We start from the raw sequence: 17,129 nt of genomic DNA on the forward strand, positions 1-17,129 counted from the left end.
CTTCTTCTTCACCAGCGGAAACCCTAACACAGTAAGCCATTCGTTTTCGTTCATCAAGGTGAGATTTATCTATCTCTGGTTTCTCCGTTTTCGCTAACTTCGTCTCCATTCACTTGATTGTGATGTGCATTGCTGTTTTGTTAGTCTTACATTGTGTACTGTTTCGATTTTCTTAATTTTTGACTATTTTTGTAAATTGTATGTATTGATTGCTTAATTTTGCCTATTTTAGTCCACATGCATTTTAGTTTCTCCTTTTCCAGTTTTGGAATAGGTCGTCTCTGCCTCAGTGTCAAATGCATTTCTTTTGGCATTTATCATATTTGATTTATTCGAGCAACAAGTACCAGCTAACTCCGTACAAATGAGAATTGAACCTGAGACATGACTAATGGTGCTCAAGCCCACTTCATTGACCAATACGCCACACATTTGGTGCTCAATGTTCAAATTTTCTAATGTGCTTTCTAAAAAATAAATATTATACATACTCAATCTGTTCCATTATATAGGGTTATGTTTTTTCGATTGGACACAGTTTGATATACTCCGTCTGTCCATCTTTTACTTGTCCAGTTTGAAAAAGAAAAGAAGAGATAATTTACCATTTTATACCTATTTTACCTTAAATATTAAGTACTAATTATTTTCTATTCATTTCCCAATGAGTGAGATGACTTATAATAATTAGGGATGATATAGTAACATTTTCATTTAGTATATTGCTCTTTAAGGGTGTGTCCTGTCTGTAAGTTGCTCAGACTCTTCACTTTTGTTGCCGCACCCATGTCGACACAACATGGGTGTGGATGTAGGATCCGTGTCCGAATTTGGTCAACCGATTTTGGGTACTTTGACCAAAAGCTAAATGAGTTTGAAGAGTGTATTTTTTCTTTTGGCCGTTGGCTTCAGCTTTACCATAAACTGACACTGTGTCATTGTTATCTATATGCTTTCAAGGTTCAACTCCTAAGTTCTAATCCTAAGTTGGTATGCACTATACACTCTACAATGTCCCGTAGGTCCAGTATTCCTTGACACTTATACTACTTGGTCATACACTGTAGTCTGAGCATAGTTGATTTATGATTTTTTCTTTGTTCTCTTTAGAGCATTAAAATATTATTATTATTAGTTTAGAGTTTGACAGACATTTTAAATTTCAACCAGTCTCTCCACTACTTTATGTTCTTTGTAATATCCGAATAGTATTGATATTTTCAGGTTGGAAAGTAGTAAGTTGTCAATTACTCAATTCCTTGATGAAGCTGTTCCAATGCTTATCTCCCCATATGTGCTAAGCATCTTCATGAATTTGGAAGTTATGTGCTTGGTTCTAGTCCTCAGTTTAGAAAGCCTTGATGTTTCCGCTTATTTCTTTTCCAGTTTTTCTTCATATGTGTCCAATTTTGCTTGTAATATGATCTTTCGACTAATTTTCTTTTACAATGTACAAACTGTTTGACCATAAATTACTTTTCATACAGTACTGCTCTTCATAAAGATTAAATTTTAACTTGATTTGAATAGAGTGGAATGTGTACATGGATTGATATAATAGCCTACCACAAGGAGTTCGGAATTGAGGTTTAGTTGTTTGATTGATATATTTTTCTACAACTTTATCCTCGTAGGACAAGAAACTGAAACATGCTTAAAATTTTTGGTAGCTGTGTTCGCATGATGTATCATATGGGGTATAGAAAGGACTCTGATTTCAGTAGCCTTCATCTTTTGATGTTTATTTGGCTAACAACTTCTCCTAGGTCACTGTTCCGTTTGAAACATGGAAATTAGTGAGGGAAGAGAGAGTTGTATTACACCTGTGGAAGAACCGCCACCAGTTATAACGTCAAATGCAGAGCCGGAGGGAGTTGATCAGCCCAAGCGTACTATAATGATGAGGCCTGGGGATGGAACATCTGGACGCGAAATTTCTTTGCTCGCAAACCACCTAAAAGTTTCTATCAAGTGTCCTGATGAAATATTTTACCATTATAGTGTATGATTGCCAATTATTTAGTCCTTCTTCAGTCATCTGGATTCCCATGGCACTCAATCAAATTTTCTGTGTTGCGCTATTACAGGTCTCTATAACTTCTGATGAAAAGAGGGATGTTAACAGCAAGGTGATTAGAAGAAAAATTATAAATAGACTTCACGAAACATACTCGTCTGAATTTGCTGGGAAGAGATTTGCTTATGATGGAGAGAAGAATTTGTACACAGTGGGACCTCTACCACGCAACAGACTGGAATTCACCGTGGTTGTTGAGGAGTCTAGTGCACGGCAGTATGTCCTTGAAAAATTCTTTGACTGTGTAGTTGCAGTTACTTCAAGGCTTCTATAATATACATTAAGCTTATTTTATACTTTGGTTGCAGTGCTAGTGAGAGCCCCTCAGATAATGGAAGCCTCAATCACTTCAGTAAAAGGTCTAAGCATTCTCTACATTCGAAGGCTTTCCTGGTGGAGATTGACTATGCAGCTAAAATACCATTAAGGTCTGTTGATCTTGCCCTTCAAGGAGTTGATCCAGAAAATGTTCAAGATGCATTGAGGGTTCTAGACATTATATTGCGACAACAAGCTGCTAATAGGTAATTACCCTGTTATTCTGGTGACCATCAATCTTTTCTTGAGCCAAAACTTATACAGATATTCATGTTGGTCACAGAGGATGCCTCTTGGTTAGACAGTCATTTTTTCATGATGACTCAAGGAACTTCACAGATGTTGGAGGGGGTGTAATGAGTTGCAGGGGGTTTCATTCCAGCTTTCGTCGAACTGATGGTGGCTTGACCTTGAACATGGGTATAACAATGGAAACTCTCCAGTGTAGCTCTCCTATGATTTTTCTCAATCTTAATGTTGCTTAATTCTTGGTTTGTAGATGTGTCTACAACTATGATCCTATCACCTGGACCTGTAATTGATTTTTTGCTTGCTAACCAGAATGTAAAGGAGCCTCGTTATATTGATTGGGCAAGAGTGAGTAATATCTAACTGCATGCTAAAACTCTTCTTTCTTTCAGCTCTCCACACTTCATTAACTTGTAATTTTATACAGGCAAAAAGAATGTTGAAGAATCTGAGAGTTAAAGCTAAGCACAACAACAGAGAATTTAAAATTATTGGTTTGACTGACAGACCTTGCAATCAACAGTTGTGAGTAGCCATTTGTTTTGTGCATACCTATTGCTAACTGCACAGATATGTAACATCTTACTTTGTTGACTGTTTCTTATAGATTTTCTATGAAGGTCAAAAATGGTGGTAGTCCAGATGATGGAGGAGAGACCCTAGAGATAACTGTTTATGAGTATTTCACTAAACATCGTAACATAGAACTTTCATCCTCAGTTTATATGCCATGTCTGGACGTTGGAAAACCAAAACGACCAAACTATCTGCCACTGGAGGTGTGCAGAGTTATTATTGTTTCTGTTTACACTATAGGACCCTAGTTCACTTAACCAGCTTCCAAGAGTCAACTTTTATTTTCTTTCCTTAATATTCAGCTGTGTTATTTGGTCTCCCTTCAAAGATACACAAAGGCATTATCATCGGTCCAGAGGGCATCTTTAGTTGAAAAATCAAGGCAGAAGCCTCGTGAAAGAATTAAAGTTATAACAGATGTAAGTTGTTGCAGTCTTGATGGTTCTGATCCTTTTAATTTACGCCTCTGTACCTTACTGGAATTTTGGCAGGCTGTGAGGGATTACAGCTATGACGATGATCCCTTTCTTGTTGCTTGTGGAATCTCAATAGAAAAGCAGCTGATTCAAATTAACGGCAGGGTCCTTGAAGCCCCAAAGGTAGCATCTGCACATTCTTGAATGACAGCGTCCATTAAAATTTTGAATTTCTTTTCTGACTTTACTTTATTATCTTGTAATCTCTAGTTGAAGGTTGGTAACGGCGAAGAGGTCACTCCCTGTGACGGCAGGTGGAATTTTAAGAACAAGGTGCATTTAACCACATAATATTACCTTGTAGTATCCTTATAAAAAAAATTTCCTTATAGTTTAGGGTGTCAACTGCGAATATAATGAGACGTGACAATCACCTGTGGTTGTCCTCTATAATTTTGTTACTACCTGGGGATCAACCTTTTGAGAACTTGACTATGAAGGAAAGGACGAACGATGGATATGAATTTGTCCCCATTTTTCTCGATCTGCAGATAATCTTTTTGGGAAATTGAAGAAGGTTTCTATTGTTACGTTACCTACTGTAGTGAAAATATTATAATGTTTACAGCAGTTTTTTGGTTGATCGCAAATTCCACTCTCTCTCTACCATTTTTACTTGTAGCATCTTTTCAACCCTGCACGAATTGAACGCTGGGCAGTGGTCAACTTCTCTGCCAGTTGTGATACAAGTCACCTTTCAAGGGAGCTTATTAGTTGCGGAAGGAGCAAAGGCATTGTATGTAGTGTCACATTTATATGTTTCATCGTGTGCTTTGTTGCTGTGTATTCTGGGCTCAAATACTTTCTTTTCCTGTCTATCAGCATTTTGAGCGCCCACATACGCTCATTGAGGAAGATCCCCAGTATAGGCGAGCTGGGGCTGTAGTTCGAGTAGAACAGATGTTTGAAGAGATAATAGCTAGACTGCCTGGCCATCCTGATTTCCTCCTCTGTGTCTTGCCAGAGCGGAAAAACTCAGAGTTATATGGTAATGTACTATGTTAGTCCTGCTCACGCTGCTTTCAATATCCTATACTAATTTATACATTTAATAATGTCAAGGACCTTGGAAGAAAAAAAGTTTGACTGACTTGGGAATTGTTACTCAATGTATCTCTCCGTTAAAGATCACTGATCGATATCTAACAAATGTGCTTCTCAAAATAAATGCAAAGGTAATCTTCTGAATCTGCGATCAACAGTTTGGATATTTTCTACTTTCAGTTATTCTGAGTTGGGATAGTTTTTTCTTTTGCTTGTGCTTAAAAGCTTGGAGGGACCAATTCATTGTTGGCTATGGAACATACCTCTCATCTATCGCTTATTAAGGACACTCCAACAATGATCCTGGGAATGGACGTCTCTCATGGATCTCCTGGTCAATCAGATATTCCATCAATTGCTGCGGTTGTTCTTTTTCCCAAGATATTTTCTCTTTTCTTTTGTCAATTGTGTTGCAGCTGATTTCCTATGCCTTCTTATCACGGTTCTTCCAGGTTGTGGGATCCTTATACTGGCCATTAATATCCAAGTATAGGGCAGTTGTGCGCAGTCAATCTCCAAAGTTGGAAATTATAGAATCCTTATACAAGCCTTTACCAAATGGAGACGATGAAGGAATCATGAGGTGCATCTTTATATCCAATAACATGTCAAGTCTTCTATGACAAACTATGTACAGAAATATTTAAATTTTATACATGTACTTGTTCTGCAGAGAACTACTTCTGGACTTCTATAGGACAAGTAACGGGCATAAGCCAGCTCAAATTATTGTCTTCAGGTACTCCAATGTTCATGTTTGAAGTCAAAGTTGCAGATGCTTTTATACATATGAGTAGTGACATATGTTGCTCGGACTCTCCAAAATGTTCCTGCACCCGTGTTGGATCCTCCAAAAATTCACTACTTCTCGAGGATCCGACACACACACTCGAAGGCATTTTTTTGAAGTCGGAGCAACATAGGTCGTGACAGTTGCTAACTCAAACAAAAAATTGTTGCTTTAACCCCAAATTTAGCTTTTTTATTTAAGATATATTGGATGCTGCTTCATATGATTGCATAAAATCCTTTTAGTTTGCATGACAGATGCTCCTTGTTGTAGGCATTTTTTCTATTGTAAAATATTAGCAGTAATGTCATGCACATAGTCAACAAGATGAAAAAGTGACATCTTAATATTTCAAAATTCACATATATGTAATTTTTGTGGACAAGAGAAGTAAGATATAGCCGTATTGGTTTATTCAAGGTGCAGTAAGCCAAGCTGGCATAGGCACCAGATTTTAAAAGAAAGTTAATAGGACTGAGTATCATAAAACACACTATTACAAGGTCAAAGTTGGAGCCAATCATTCTGGATAAACTAAAACAAATCCAGAATCTTATAGTTTCTCCCATGAGATGATGCGGGTTGCAGATCAGTGTTCTTAGATGTCATCTTCATATCTTGTCAATCTTGAAAGCCTTTTGATAGGACAAATCATCTTCAGCTGAGATAGATTGAAATAGTACATCTATGTTCCTAAGGTGGTGCAATTTGTTTTGGCAGAATACATTGGGAAGTGGGAACCCCCACCCCCCTGAACTTGGCACTATTTATTCTGTCCACCCTGAACAATTTTTGGTCCTAATTACCACCCCTGAACTTGGTAGTTTGATAACTTCAACCTCCTGGATGATCTCAACCCAAGGAAGTCCTGTCATGACCCGTTTTCTAAACAAGCCGTAACTGGCACCTTACTTGCCGAGCAAATCAGCTTGACAGTTCTAACCTGTACTTTATTAATTAATATCACATACCCCATGTGCATTTAAAATAAATAACTAAACTTTTGGATCAATACTCTATTCCAACAATTTTTAAATAATCCAAAAATATATCAAAATCTGTAAACAACTAGAAATTATTGAAAATGATGCCATGCAATGTGAACAATCATAACCCAACTAAAAACACGTCTATGAAGCCTTATTGGAGTACCAAGGGGAATGCACACGACATAGATTTCCTGGCCAATGCCAATCCCCAGAACAAATGCTGGATTAATGAATAAAAATTGTCTCAAAAAAAAAGAAAGAAAGAACAAAAAAATTTCCAACTGAAAGAGGAGAAACTCCATGGTCAAGGTCAGAACTCACCAAATCAACTTCTGGAATAAAGCAACCTAGCTCGTAGTCTGCTTGTCTATGAAGCTTGTGTCTACATTGACCTAATTGACATAGGTCAATGCAGGTTCCACAAAGAGAACGTCAGTACGCTACTAGCGTTACTCAATGAGTCTCAACATTCTCCTCACCAAAGTCAAAACAAGACCTTGAATAGAAACATGTGGGTAATGAAGGGATAAGAGAGGAAACAAGTCGTAACTCATCCTAAAGTATCGTACAACAGTGAAGCAGGAAAACATAAAACTTATATCTTAGTTCATTTATTCATTCTTTTCACTTTCTTTAAAGTTGTTTCAGTAGACTAAACTTGTGCACAACTAGTAACCCTTTATATGATTACTGGTGTCCCTTTATATGGCCACCAATCTTATGTGCCTCGTTATGACAATATTAGCAACCATTTGTACAGCTGTTCGTGACCCTTTATTTTTTTCTCTATAGTAATAATTTTCACATTGATAGGGTGTAAAAAGTGCCCACCAAAAGGTAGAGAACCTTACAACGGAACATGGTTTTCTGCAAAAACCATCCAATCCTCTATACCTATTGGAACATCATGAGTGCACCAAAAAGAAATAAGAGCAAAGAGACTGTTTGTCAAATAAGCAAATTTTTTCTCTACGCTCTCAAAAGATCTCCTATTCCTCTCTCTATACTGTCTATATGAGTGCCAAGCAGCATCCCCTTCTCTGCTTCTTCTCCTGTCTTCTAAAGGCCTAACTAACCACCGAGTCTTTCACAGTGCCCAACATTATCACTCAACTCTAAACCATCTTAGAATTTCTCTCCACAAAGAAGATGGTAACCAATAATGTAATAAAAGGTGGTTTATGTCTTCTACAGATTCTTTACACATGAAACACCAACTGACAGAAGTGATCTTCTTCTTCCTCAAATCATCTGCCATCAAGATTACCACCCTCATAGCTAACCAAGTGAATAAACAAACTTTTTGAGGTACCCTGGGGATCCATACCGAACTTTGTGGAAAAGTCGATTCCTCCCTGGATAGGAGTTTCTCATAATAATATTTAACAAGAGTATATGCTCCTAATTGCTACAAGGAAAATAGGTTGGTTTGGGAAGAAATAGGATCAGTGAGCAGTCTGATTGAGGGACCATGGGCTCTATGTGGGGATTTCAATGTGGCGAGGGTCACTTCTGAGAAGAACTGTAACGGGAGAACAAAGGGCATGAAGGAATTCTCAGATCACATTGAAGACAAGAAGTTAATTGATCTGCAATCGAAGGATGCTACTTACACGGGCGACACCTGGTTCAAAGAGGATCAATTGGAAGCTGCCTCCAGGATTTATAGGATCCAAATTTCAGAAGAATGGAATGCTAATTTCAATAATATTTAAAACAAATACCCCTCCAAAGATTGAGTTCATACCACATTCTATTATCTTTGTTGGGTGGATCTTGGGTGAGAAACAAGAACTATTTCAAGTTTGAAAATTGGTGGCCGAAAAACAAAGGTTTTATTGACACAGTTAATGGTTGGTGGGATTCTTTCACTTTCATCGGAAGACTTGCCCATGTCTTAACATCCAAACTCAAAGCTGTGAAAATTATGCTAAAGGAACGGAGGAAAGGCGATACTGGGAATCTGAGCAACCAGAGGAAAAAACTACTTAAACAGATGGCAGTAATAGATGCAAATAGGGAAGATAGAATTCTCACAGAGTAAGAGATAACAAAGAAGGTAGAGATCATGTTAAAGTATGATAATTTGTTCAAGAGGGAAGAAAGCCTGTGGAGACAGAAAATAAGAGCCTTATGGCTAAAGGAAGGGGACAAGAACACAAAAAAATTTCACAAGATACTTAAACAGATGGCAGTAATAGATGCAAATAGGGAAGATAGAATTCTCACAGAGTAAGAGATAACAAAGAAGGTAGAGAGCATGTTAAAGTATGATAATTTGTTCAAGAGGGAAGAAAGCCTGTGGAGACAGAAAATAAGAGCCTTATGGCTAAAGGAAGGGGACAAGAACACAAAAAAATTTCACAAGATACTTAAACAGATGGCAGTAATAGATGCAAATAGGGAAGATAGAATTCTCACAGAGTAAGAGATAACAAAGAAGGTAGAGAGCATGTTAAAGTATGATAATTTGTTCAAGAGGGAAGAAAGCCTGTGGAGACAGAAAATAAGAGCCTTATGGCTAAAGGAAGGGGACAAGAACACAAAAAAATTTCACAAGATACTTAAACAGATGGCAGTAATAGATGCAAATAGGGAAGATAGAATTCTCACAGAGTAAGAGATAACAAAGAAGGTAGAGAGCATGTTAAAGTATGATAATTTGTTCAAGAGGGAAGAAAGCCTGTGGAGACAGAAAATAAGAGCCTTATGGCTAAAGGAAGGGGACAAGAACACAAAAAAATTTCACAAGATGACCAATGCACATAGTATAACAACATAGACTAACTCATCGTACAAGCGGAAGTCACTCAAGAGCCACACCGAGTTGACGGGGAAATCATTGAATACTATAAAGAAATTGTACACTAAAACTATTGGAAAAAATCCTTCCTTGCCATAATGCCTCCACATGCACTCTGGAAATTCTGAAAATGGGTTCAAAATCCTCATCCACCCTTCTGCAATCTCCCTTTAGGGAAAGCGCAGGCCATTTCAACACACCTTTGTACGAAGGTAACTTTTGCTTTCTAGCTTCTAGGGAGAAGTAGGAGTTTCTCTCTCTAGATATTTCTCACAGCCCTAATATTGAAACCTAGTCAACAACTATGTATCAGGTCATGTTGTGTCTCATTGTTAGTGACCCTTTGAATAGTTACTTGTAACCCTTTGTAGGGTTGCTATTCATGCTACGCCTCGTTATGACAAAATTAGTAACCCTTTGTACGGTTACCATTTATTTAAGTTTGCATTAAAATTTCAACATTTTAACTTTATCATAGTCATAACATAAGAGGGTACATTATCGCTTTCAGCACTATGAAAGAGAAGTACACAATTGTGGAGGCTCACACTCGTTGCATGATACAGGGATGGGTGAGATTTTCCCTTCTCAGTTGCGTTTTTAGGGGAACTAGGCACTGTTTTAGGGCTGGGCAAAGTTAGCACAAACTACTCATACACAAATTGGTATACACAACCTTAATATTCACTAGACAGATAAGCAAACAAAGGAAGACAGAGAGCAGTGGATAAACTTATTCAATGATAAGCAATGTGAGCTCACTTGTTCCAATTAAACTCACACTAACATTTAGATACATTTAATCAACACTTTATGGGAATGACTTCATAAGGAAAGAACTTAAGTTATAACAAGTTGTAACTCACCTCAAGTTTCTTCCTTCCTAGCAAGGTTAACTACTACGCGTGCCAACCACAATCAACAACCCAATCTACATCAAATAATGTAATCAGTATCAATCTTAATGTCAAGGAAATTCCAGTGAGCTTATACCCATTTCTAGTTCTTATCCCGATTCGACAAAGGTAAAGTATCTCTTTCGAGCCGCTACTGAAATGATACAGAACATTTAGTATTTTTATCATGTTGGCTACTGCTTAAAGCAATAAGTTTGCTTCCTCTAAGCCACCAATTCTCCTTCGCGTTGCTAACAAATCAATGTAAAGCTCTTAACACCTTTTTATCTTCTATTGTTATTAATAAACATTCCAAAGTTTCCAACTTTGAACTCTGTTGGCGATTTGCTGCAGTAACCAAGTTTTAGATTCCCAATTCTTCATCTTTCTTTATATTTCGGAACTCTATTCACCATTCAGGGACTAGCTTTTTATGGTACTAAAATTAATTATCTCCACAATCGAATAGACAATTTCATAAAAAGAACAGAAGTGAAACTAAAGAGAACAAAAATTTCCTTACCTGCGTTAATCGCAAGAACCGTGAAGTCAAATGGATTGCAGCAACTGGCGTAAATTAATTAGGTTCTGTTTGTATCATAATTGTGTTAATGCATTGCTGATTGATCTCTTTTTTCACATGCAAACAGAAAGCTACATTTTGACATTTATGGGCTTGGCCCACTTATTCTCTTCATTAGTTCTTTTAGTTTTTAAAACACACACACACACACACACATATATATATATATATATCATTATTAAACCCCTTCTCACCTATACCATGTATAATTGCAATGTTCTCCCAACACTTGATTTACATAGTGTGACCCGTTGTACTCCTCAGACACATTAATTGATTATTAAGCCCGTAATTACCAAAATTGTAAGCCTTGAAACTTACTGAACTTTACATTCTTTCCCCATTAAGAACATTTGTCCTCGAATGTCTAATTCAAATAATACATGATCTAAAAGAATCTTAGGCCTTGTTCCATATCCACTATTCTCATTGTAAGCCTTGAAACTTACTGAACTTTACATTCTTTCCCCATTAAGAACATTTGTCCTCGAATGTCTAATTCAAATAATACATGATCTAAAAGAATCTTAGGCCTTGTTCCATATCCACTATTCTCTTAAGACACCAAAATTTGGCCAACTCCCAAAATTTTCAGAACTTTTGCCAGAGTTCCCCTTGTAACTATAGCTATCCAAAAGTTTCAACCTGTCCAATCTCAATAATCTCAAACTCATACAACTATCCAACTGTAATATATTATCAGCACTCACAACCAGACATATATTCCACATAATCTATTAAAATTTTCCACATTCAAACATATACAAATAAAGTGAATATTTTCAAAAAGTTAAATTTTACATACCTCCTTCCTCAAACAAGGGTATCTTTTCTTCATTTCTTCTTCGGATTTACATGTAGCCTTTTCTAATTGATGGTTACGCCACAAGACTTTTACTGACGCTACATCTTTGGTTCTCAACCTACGGACTTGCTTGTCAAGGATCTCTAATGGTACTTCTTCATACATTAAGCTCTCTTTAACCGAGGATAGTTTTGATGGAAAGTCTAGCTCGTAAGCCACCTTACTCATCTTGCTCAAAATTTTGTAAGGTCCAACAAATCTAGGACTCAACTTCCCTTTCTTTCCAAATCTTAGGACTCCCTTCATTGGTGACACATTCAAGAACACATAGTCACCTATTCACCTTCCTTTTCTAGATCCCTGTGCCTCGTCTCCATAAGACTTTTGGTGACTCTTAGCTATATAAGGTATCAAGCTAGGTGAATTTTAACCATTCTACTTGTTAAAACACAATGAACTCTAAATCTACATTTAAGATCTTGTGAAGCTATGTTGAAGTTTTGATGATTGACAAATTGTGTACAAGTGACATTCACATGCTGAAGAAAGATAGAAGTATCAAGAATCAGGTCCTCATAGATCTCCAAAGAAGGGACACAAAAAGCAACACTGCCAAAGGAACTCATCAAAGAACCTGTTCCTTTGAGCAGAGAAGGAGACTCTTGAAGAGAGAAGATTGAGACGGTTTACATGTACACTAGATTTTCATGAAGAATGTAGCTCTCCAAGGAACTGAAAAGGTATACAAGGAAAGTTACAATAAACTTGCACATGGAATTAGTTTTAAACAAGGAGTTGAAGAAGCAAGTGTTGAACCAAGTCAAATTCGGATTGGATTCTTGGCAAATGTTGAACCAAATCTAACTTAGATTGGAAATCTAGAAGGCAGCGACTTACTCCTATATAAACAACACGTTAAACAAACTTTGGGGTTTGATCACATCCAAAGACAGTCCTCAGAGTGTTCCCAGTTCTACATGAAGAGTCTCGAAGAAGAAGTTGTTGCAACAAAGAACCTGTTCCTATCAAGTTTATCTATACAGTTTTTTAGTTTGTAATAGGTAGTTTCTTGAAGTAGTTACAAGGAAGGAACATTACATTCTTTTAGATTGTAGTAGGTGTTATCTTGAGTTGTAAAGGGTGGAAGGAAAAGAGTATAGAGGGTAGAGAAGACGGGATTGTTGGGAACAAGTCCTAAGGTGTTACAAGAGCGGTTGTAAACCTTGAATTATAGTGGAGAGTTGGATCTTGTTTTTTGATTCCTAAAGTAAGAAAGTTTTCCACGTCAAATACTTGTGTTGATTTACTTTCCGCGATTCACCTTCTTGCATAGTTGCTCAAAGAACGTGATTCTTTGAGTGCTTAGGACGCAGCCAAACTAACACTACTATATACCTTTGCTAGTGTATTGAGGTTTATGTGGCTGAGATTTTTATAGCAGTCCCTTTTCAAAGTTTCTGTTTGCAATAACATGATGATTGTTCTTAATAATTATATCGATAACCGTTTGCAGCTGACCTAACACTGTTCTTTGTTAGGGATGGCGTCAGCGAATCACAGTTTAGTCAACTTCTGAACCTTGAGCTAGATCAAATGGTCAAGGTAATGTCCTTTTTATCTGAAAATTGTTTATGCCTTCTGTCATTCTGATAAACTCATACCTAATACTGCATCGTAGAGTTATTTTTCTTTATAGAGATGTTTAATTTCTTATCTTATGTTTTTCATGACACAATTAATTGAATATTAGGATTTAATGCTTAAATTGAGGCATCTCTTAGGATCTGAGTTCTATACATCATCCATCAGTTGTTAGTTCCTGGATGTTTATTTTTAGGTCTCGTATTTTCTGAAAAACAGGCATACAACCATCTTGGTGAGGGCGGCAACCCTAAGTTCACCTTGATCGTGGCTCAAAAGAATCACCATACAAAACTTTTTCAAGCTAATGCAGTTGATAATGTACCACCAGGTGTGTAACTTTCCAGCTACTCTTTTGTTCTACTTCAACTTATGTGTGCTAAGGTATTATTTAAAATGCACTCTCTCTCCCCTCAGGTACTGTTGTAGACACAAATATTGTGCATCCTAGAAATAATGATTTTTTCATGTGTGCACATGCGGGGATGATTGTAAGTTACTCTAATCCCTTTATCCATCGGGGGTTTCCTAGATTTTGCCCTACTTATCCTGGTGTATGGCCCTAGTAGATATTTAGTTATATCTTGTGTCATTATGTATTACCTGGGCTTTAAATTTTTTAATTTTATCTCCTTCAGTGCTTCAACAATATTAGAATAATGTAAACTGATATAGTCTGTCTCTATAAATTTTACTACAGGGAACAACTAAACCTGCACATTATCATGTATTGCTTGATGAGATTGGTTTCGCACCTGATGTCTTGCAAAATCTCATACATTCACTATCATATGTGTAAGCTGTCTGATTTGTAATCTATAAGTTATTATGATGCACTTTGCTAGTTCAATGTGATAGTACTTTGTTGTCTTTCAGGTACCAAAGGAGCACCAGTGCGACCTCTATTGGTAATTCCTCTTATCCTGCATTAAAAATTTTGAATTATAGAATTAGCAAAATTAAGCAAATCATCCAACTTCATTGTTGCTGCAGTGGCTCCTGTGCGTTATGCACACCTAGCAGCACAACAATTCGGGCAGTTTGACAAGTTTGAGGACCACTCCGAAACTTCGTCAGAACAGGGAAGTGTAAAATCAATTGGGACTACCCCGGTCACCGAACTGCCCAGGTTGCACAAGAATGTCAGCGACTCAATGTTTTTCTGTTGAAAATTGTAAAATTTTTAATTGCATATGCTGTAAATCCTTAGTAGTTGGTAGTATAGTACCCGGCTCCAAATTTTGTCGAGGCTTTCGGTTAGTTAAGTACTTTAAGGTCGCCTAACAAGGAGAAAGGATCATGCTTCGAGCGTTTTTTTTGGACGTAATTAAGATAAAAATTTCACCATTTTAAGGGGATAGAATTTTGGGCGTTGCTCCAACCAGCTATTTTAGAAGTTGAACTGATTTTTGTATAGTCAATGTTTGCCTAAATTTGGGGCTTGATTTGTTCAACAGCAGTTGGCTGTTTAGTGTTGAAATTTATCCGTTATGCGTCTGTCATTTTCATGAATATTCACAAACTTTATTTGCTAATAAGATTGCTAGTTTGGCGAATGACTCAGAAATTGTGAATAAGTACCAGTGAACGGACTCAAAACATATTCAACAGCCAGTTCATGCTTGACCCAAATTGCTCGATTAACAAATTCTATTGTCTAAAAGAATTTGGAAGGGAAAAAAAACAAAAACAAAGCAAAAAGACTTGTTCTTACAAGTCACAACAAAGATAAAAGCCAAACGACTTCAAAAATTGCAATTCCTTTCCTTGCCATTCAGCATGCTTCCACCATTGCTACATTACAAGTCCAATTCCCATGCCAAAATGAGGAAAGAATTCAATAGTACGTCTGTTAACTTCCTGGTGTAATATACAAATTGTAGCCCAGTAATATGATGCACAGATTTTTGTAAATGGGGAAACTTCAATACAAATTTTATATACAAACACAAATTGTATATGAAGGAGAAAATAGTAGAATTCAGTAGCCCAGTAATGTGATGAACAGATTTTTGTAAATAGGAAAACTTCAACACTTTATTTTTTGGGTCATGTCCAGCAGTATATTAGTGCTAGGCTGCTCATACTAATACGATGTCAATCAGTAAACACCGTTACGAAATGGTTTGACAGAATTTCCTCCAGTAGCTTGACCAAGTCATCATAGTCTCCCACAACCTGTAGAAGTTTTCAATTTAAGTCCTGCCATATAATACAGCTTCTTCAAGCTTTCCAACCTACAGATAGTGCATAGTACTTTAGATTGTTTGCTATTTATGTGACTAGTCTACACGACACCTATAACACTAATAAAATACATATTCTGAAGACAAGCCAACAACTGAGATTCTTATACAATCCTAGAAAGAGTGCAGGCATAAAATTATTCAAGGATGCATCTAAACAATGTCAAAGGAAGCACCAAAATGTTCATTTCTTTGGAAATATACAAACATGTTTCTCAAAGCAAACACATTTCGTTTGAAGTTTAATCCGAAGAAAGACACTACTCAGGTAGGCTTTACCAAAGGGATCACTAACAGGACATCTTTTCTCTTTCATCCAGAATAGAGTTTAAATTGGACGGCTCAAATCTGTCTTATTTAGCTGTAAATCCATTTACCAAAATAACCAGTCAAAATAATACATTTTGATGAAGTAAAACACTAGACAGAAAACAACCTAGCTATATCACATGAAAGGCTTACAAATTGTATAGTTCAGCCACCTTTATATATTCTTCAGATTGTGTTCATAATGAGTTCATACTTGTAATTATATCTTCTTTTGTTGATCCATCGACCCCTTTTGCCACATACCTATGAGTTTTTTTTTTTTTATGCATCGCCATGTCTACACCTACTTAAAGCTTGTGTCCTGCCTAATCTCTAGCATGAACCTGAATTCTTCTCAATATAATTTAAACTAAAAAAAACTGAATTTTCACCACCAAGTTGGAATTTTTTAAAAGTATTTGCTTATGGGGTGTTGCAGTCTTCTGTCCTGCAGGCTGCAGCATCATCTCTCCAAAGGTTATGGAATGATGCATACCTTATACCATTTTTTTAACAAGTTTTATACATAGAAAGAAAGATGAAGCAGCAGAAGCATGTGTAATGTTAGCAGGAGTTCTAGGATGTGAGGTGGGATCCTTACCTACTGTGTATCTAGGGCTGTCTTTGGGTGCAAAAAGTAAAGCTCTGGAAATCTGGAACAGTGTTATAGAAAGGTGTGAAAAAAGGCTTTCTAACTTGAAGGGGCAATATTTATCATTAGGCAGCAGGATCATTCTAGTCAATAGTGTATTGGATGCTCTACCTACCTATGTCATGTCTCTGTTTCCTGTCCCTTCTAAGGTTTTGAAAAGATTAGATTCCTTGAGGAGGAATTTCATTTGGCAAGGTAACAAAGAAAAGAAAGCAATTCATTTGGTCAAATGGGAATGCCTCATCACCAGCAAAAAGGATGGAGGACTTGGCATTAGAGACCTCAAAGTTCATAACCAAAGCTTGTTGATGAAATGGTTATGGAGATATAACTTGGAGACTGATGCATTATGGAGGAGATTTATACATGATAAATATGGCCAAGATGACCAGTGGTGCTCAAATTCTGTGAATTGTCCCTTTGGAGTCGGAGTTTGGAGAGCCATTAGATCTTTTTGGCCACTTTTGGCTGGAAATGTCAGTTTCAAAGTTGGCAACGGGAGGAAAATTCTCTTTTGGCATGACAACTGGCTTGGGCACGGTCCTTTAAAAGTTTTGTTCCCTAATTTCTACACTATTGCTACTTTACCAGATATTAACCTTGAATCAGCTAAAGGAGTACATGAGTGGAATATCACTTTTAGAAGATTATTACATGACTGGGAATTGGAAAGAG

The 17,129-nt window shown here is 36.9% G+C and overlaps 3 protein-coding genes across 3 annotated transcripts in view; 2 read left to right on the forward strand and 1 right to left on the reverse strand.

Annotated features, from left to right (window-relative positions):
* The window catches only part of LOC125839802 (protein disulfide isomerase-like 2-3), a 367,278-nt gene that overhangs the window by 296,824 nt on the left and 53,325 nt on the right, over window positions 1-17,129 (forward strand). The window lies entirely within an intron of this gene.
* The window catches only part of LOC125839797 (glucan endo-1,3-beta-glucosidase 12), a 282,415-nt gene that overhangs the window by 121,469 nt on the left and 143,817 nt on the right, over window positions 1-17,129 (reverse strand). The gene's annotated exons all lie outside the window — the stretch shown is intronic.
* LOC125839777 (protein argonaute 16-like) lies at window positions 1,683-14,676 on the forward strand. The gene is made up of 22 exons (XM_049518776.1): window positions 1,683-2,002; window positions 2,088-2,293; window positions 2,386-2,601; window positions 2,679-2,815; window positions 2,895-2,992; window positions 3,072-3,169; window positions 3,252-3,423; window positions 3,523-3,639; window positions 3,712-3,819; window positions 3,907-3,969; window positions 4,319-4,432; window positions 4,519-4,684; window positions 4,759-4,871; window positions 4,966-5,103; window positions 5,193-5,323; window positions 5,414-5,479; window positions 13,145-13,208; window positions 13,467-13,578; window positions 13,665-13,738; window positions 13,948-14,042; window positions 14,124-14,155; window positions 14,241-14,676. Exons 1-22 carry the CDS (start codon window positions 1,787-1,789, stop codon window positions 14,414-14,416), a joined length of 2,712 nt encoding a protein of 903 aa, XP_049374733.1. The 5' UTR covers window positions 1,683-1,786; the 3' UTR covers window positions 14,417-14,676.

Source organism: Solanum verrucosum, unplaced genomic scaffold (assembly GCF_900185275.1).
Source record: "Solanum verrucosum unplaced genomic scaffold, falcon-dt-bn FXZP01000175.1, whole genome shotgun sequence".
NCBI classification, from domain to species: domain Eukaryota; kingdom Viridiplantae; phylum Streptophyta; class Magnoliopsida; order Solanales; family Solanaceae; genus Solanum; species Solanum verrucosum.

Bases quoted from the DNA above. Each gene is read 5' to 3' on its own strand.
- LOC125839777 (XM_049518776.1), top strand. From the start codon at position 1,787: ATGGAAATTAGTGAGGGAAGAGAGAGTTGTATTACACCTGTGGAAGAA. The intron at 3,970-4,318 runs GTGCATTTAACC...TTTTACTTGTAG, and splicing joins GGTGGAATTTTAAGAACAAG to CATCTTTTCAACCCTGCACG. The intron at 4,685-4,758 runs GTAATGTACTAT...AATAATGTCAAG, and splicing joins GAAAAACTCAGAGTTATATG to GACCTTGGAAGAAAAAAAGT.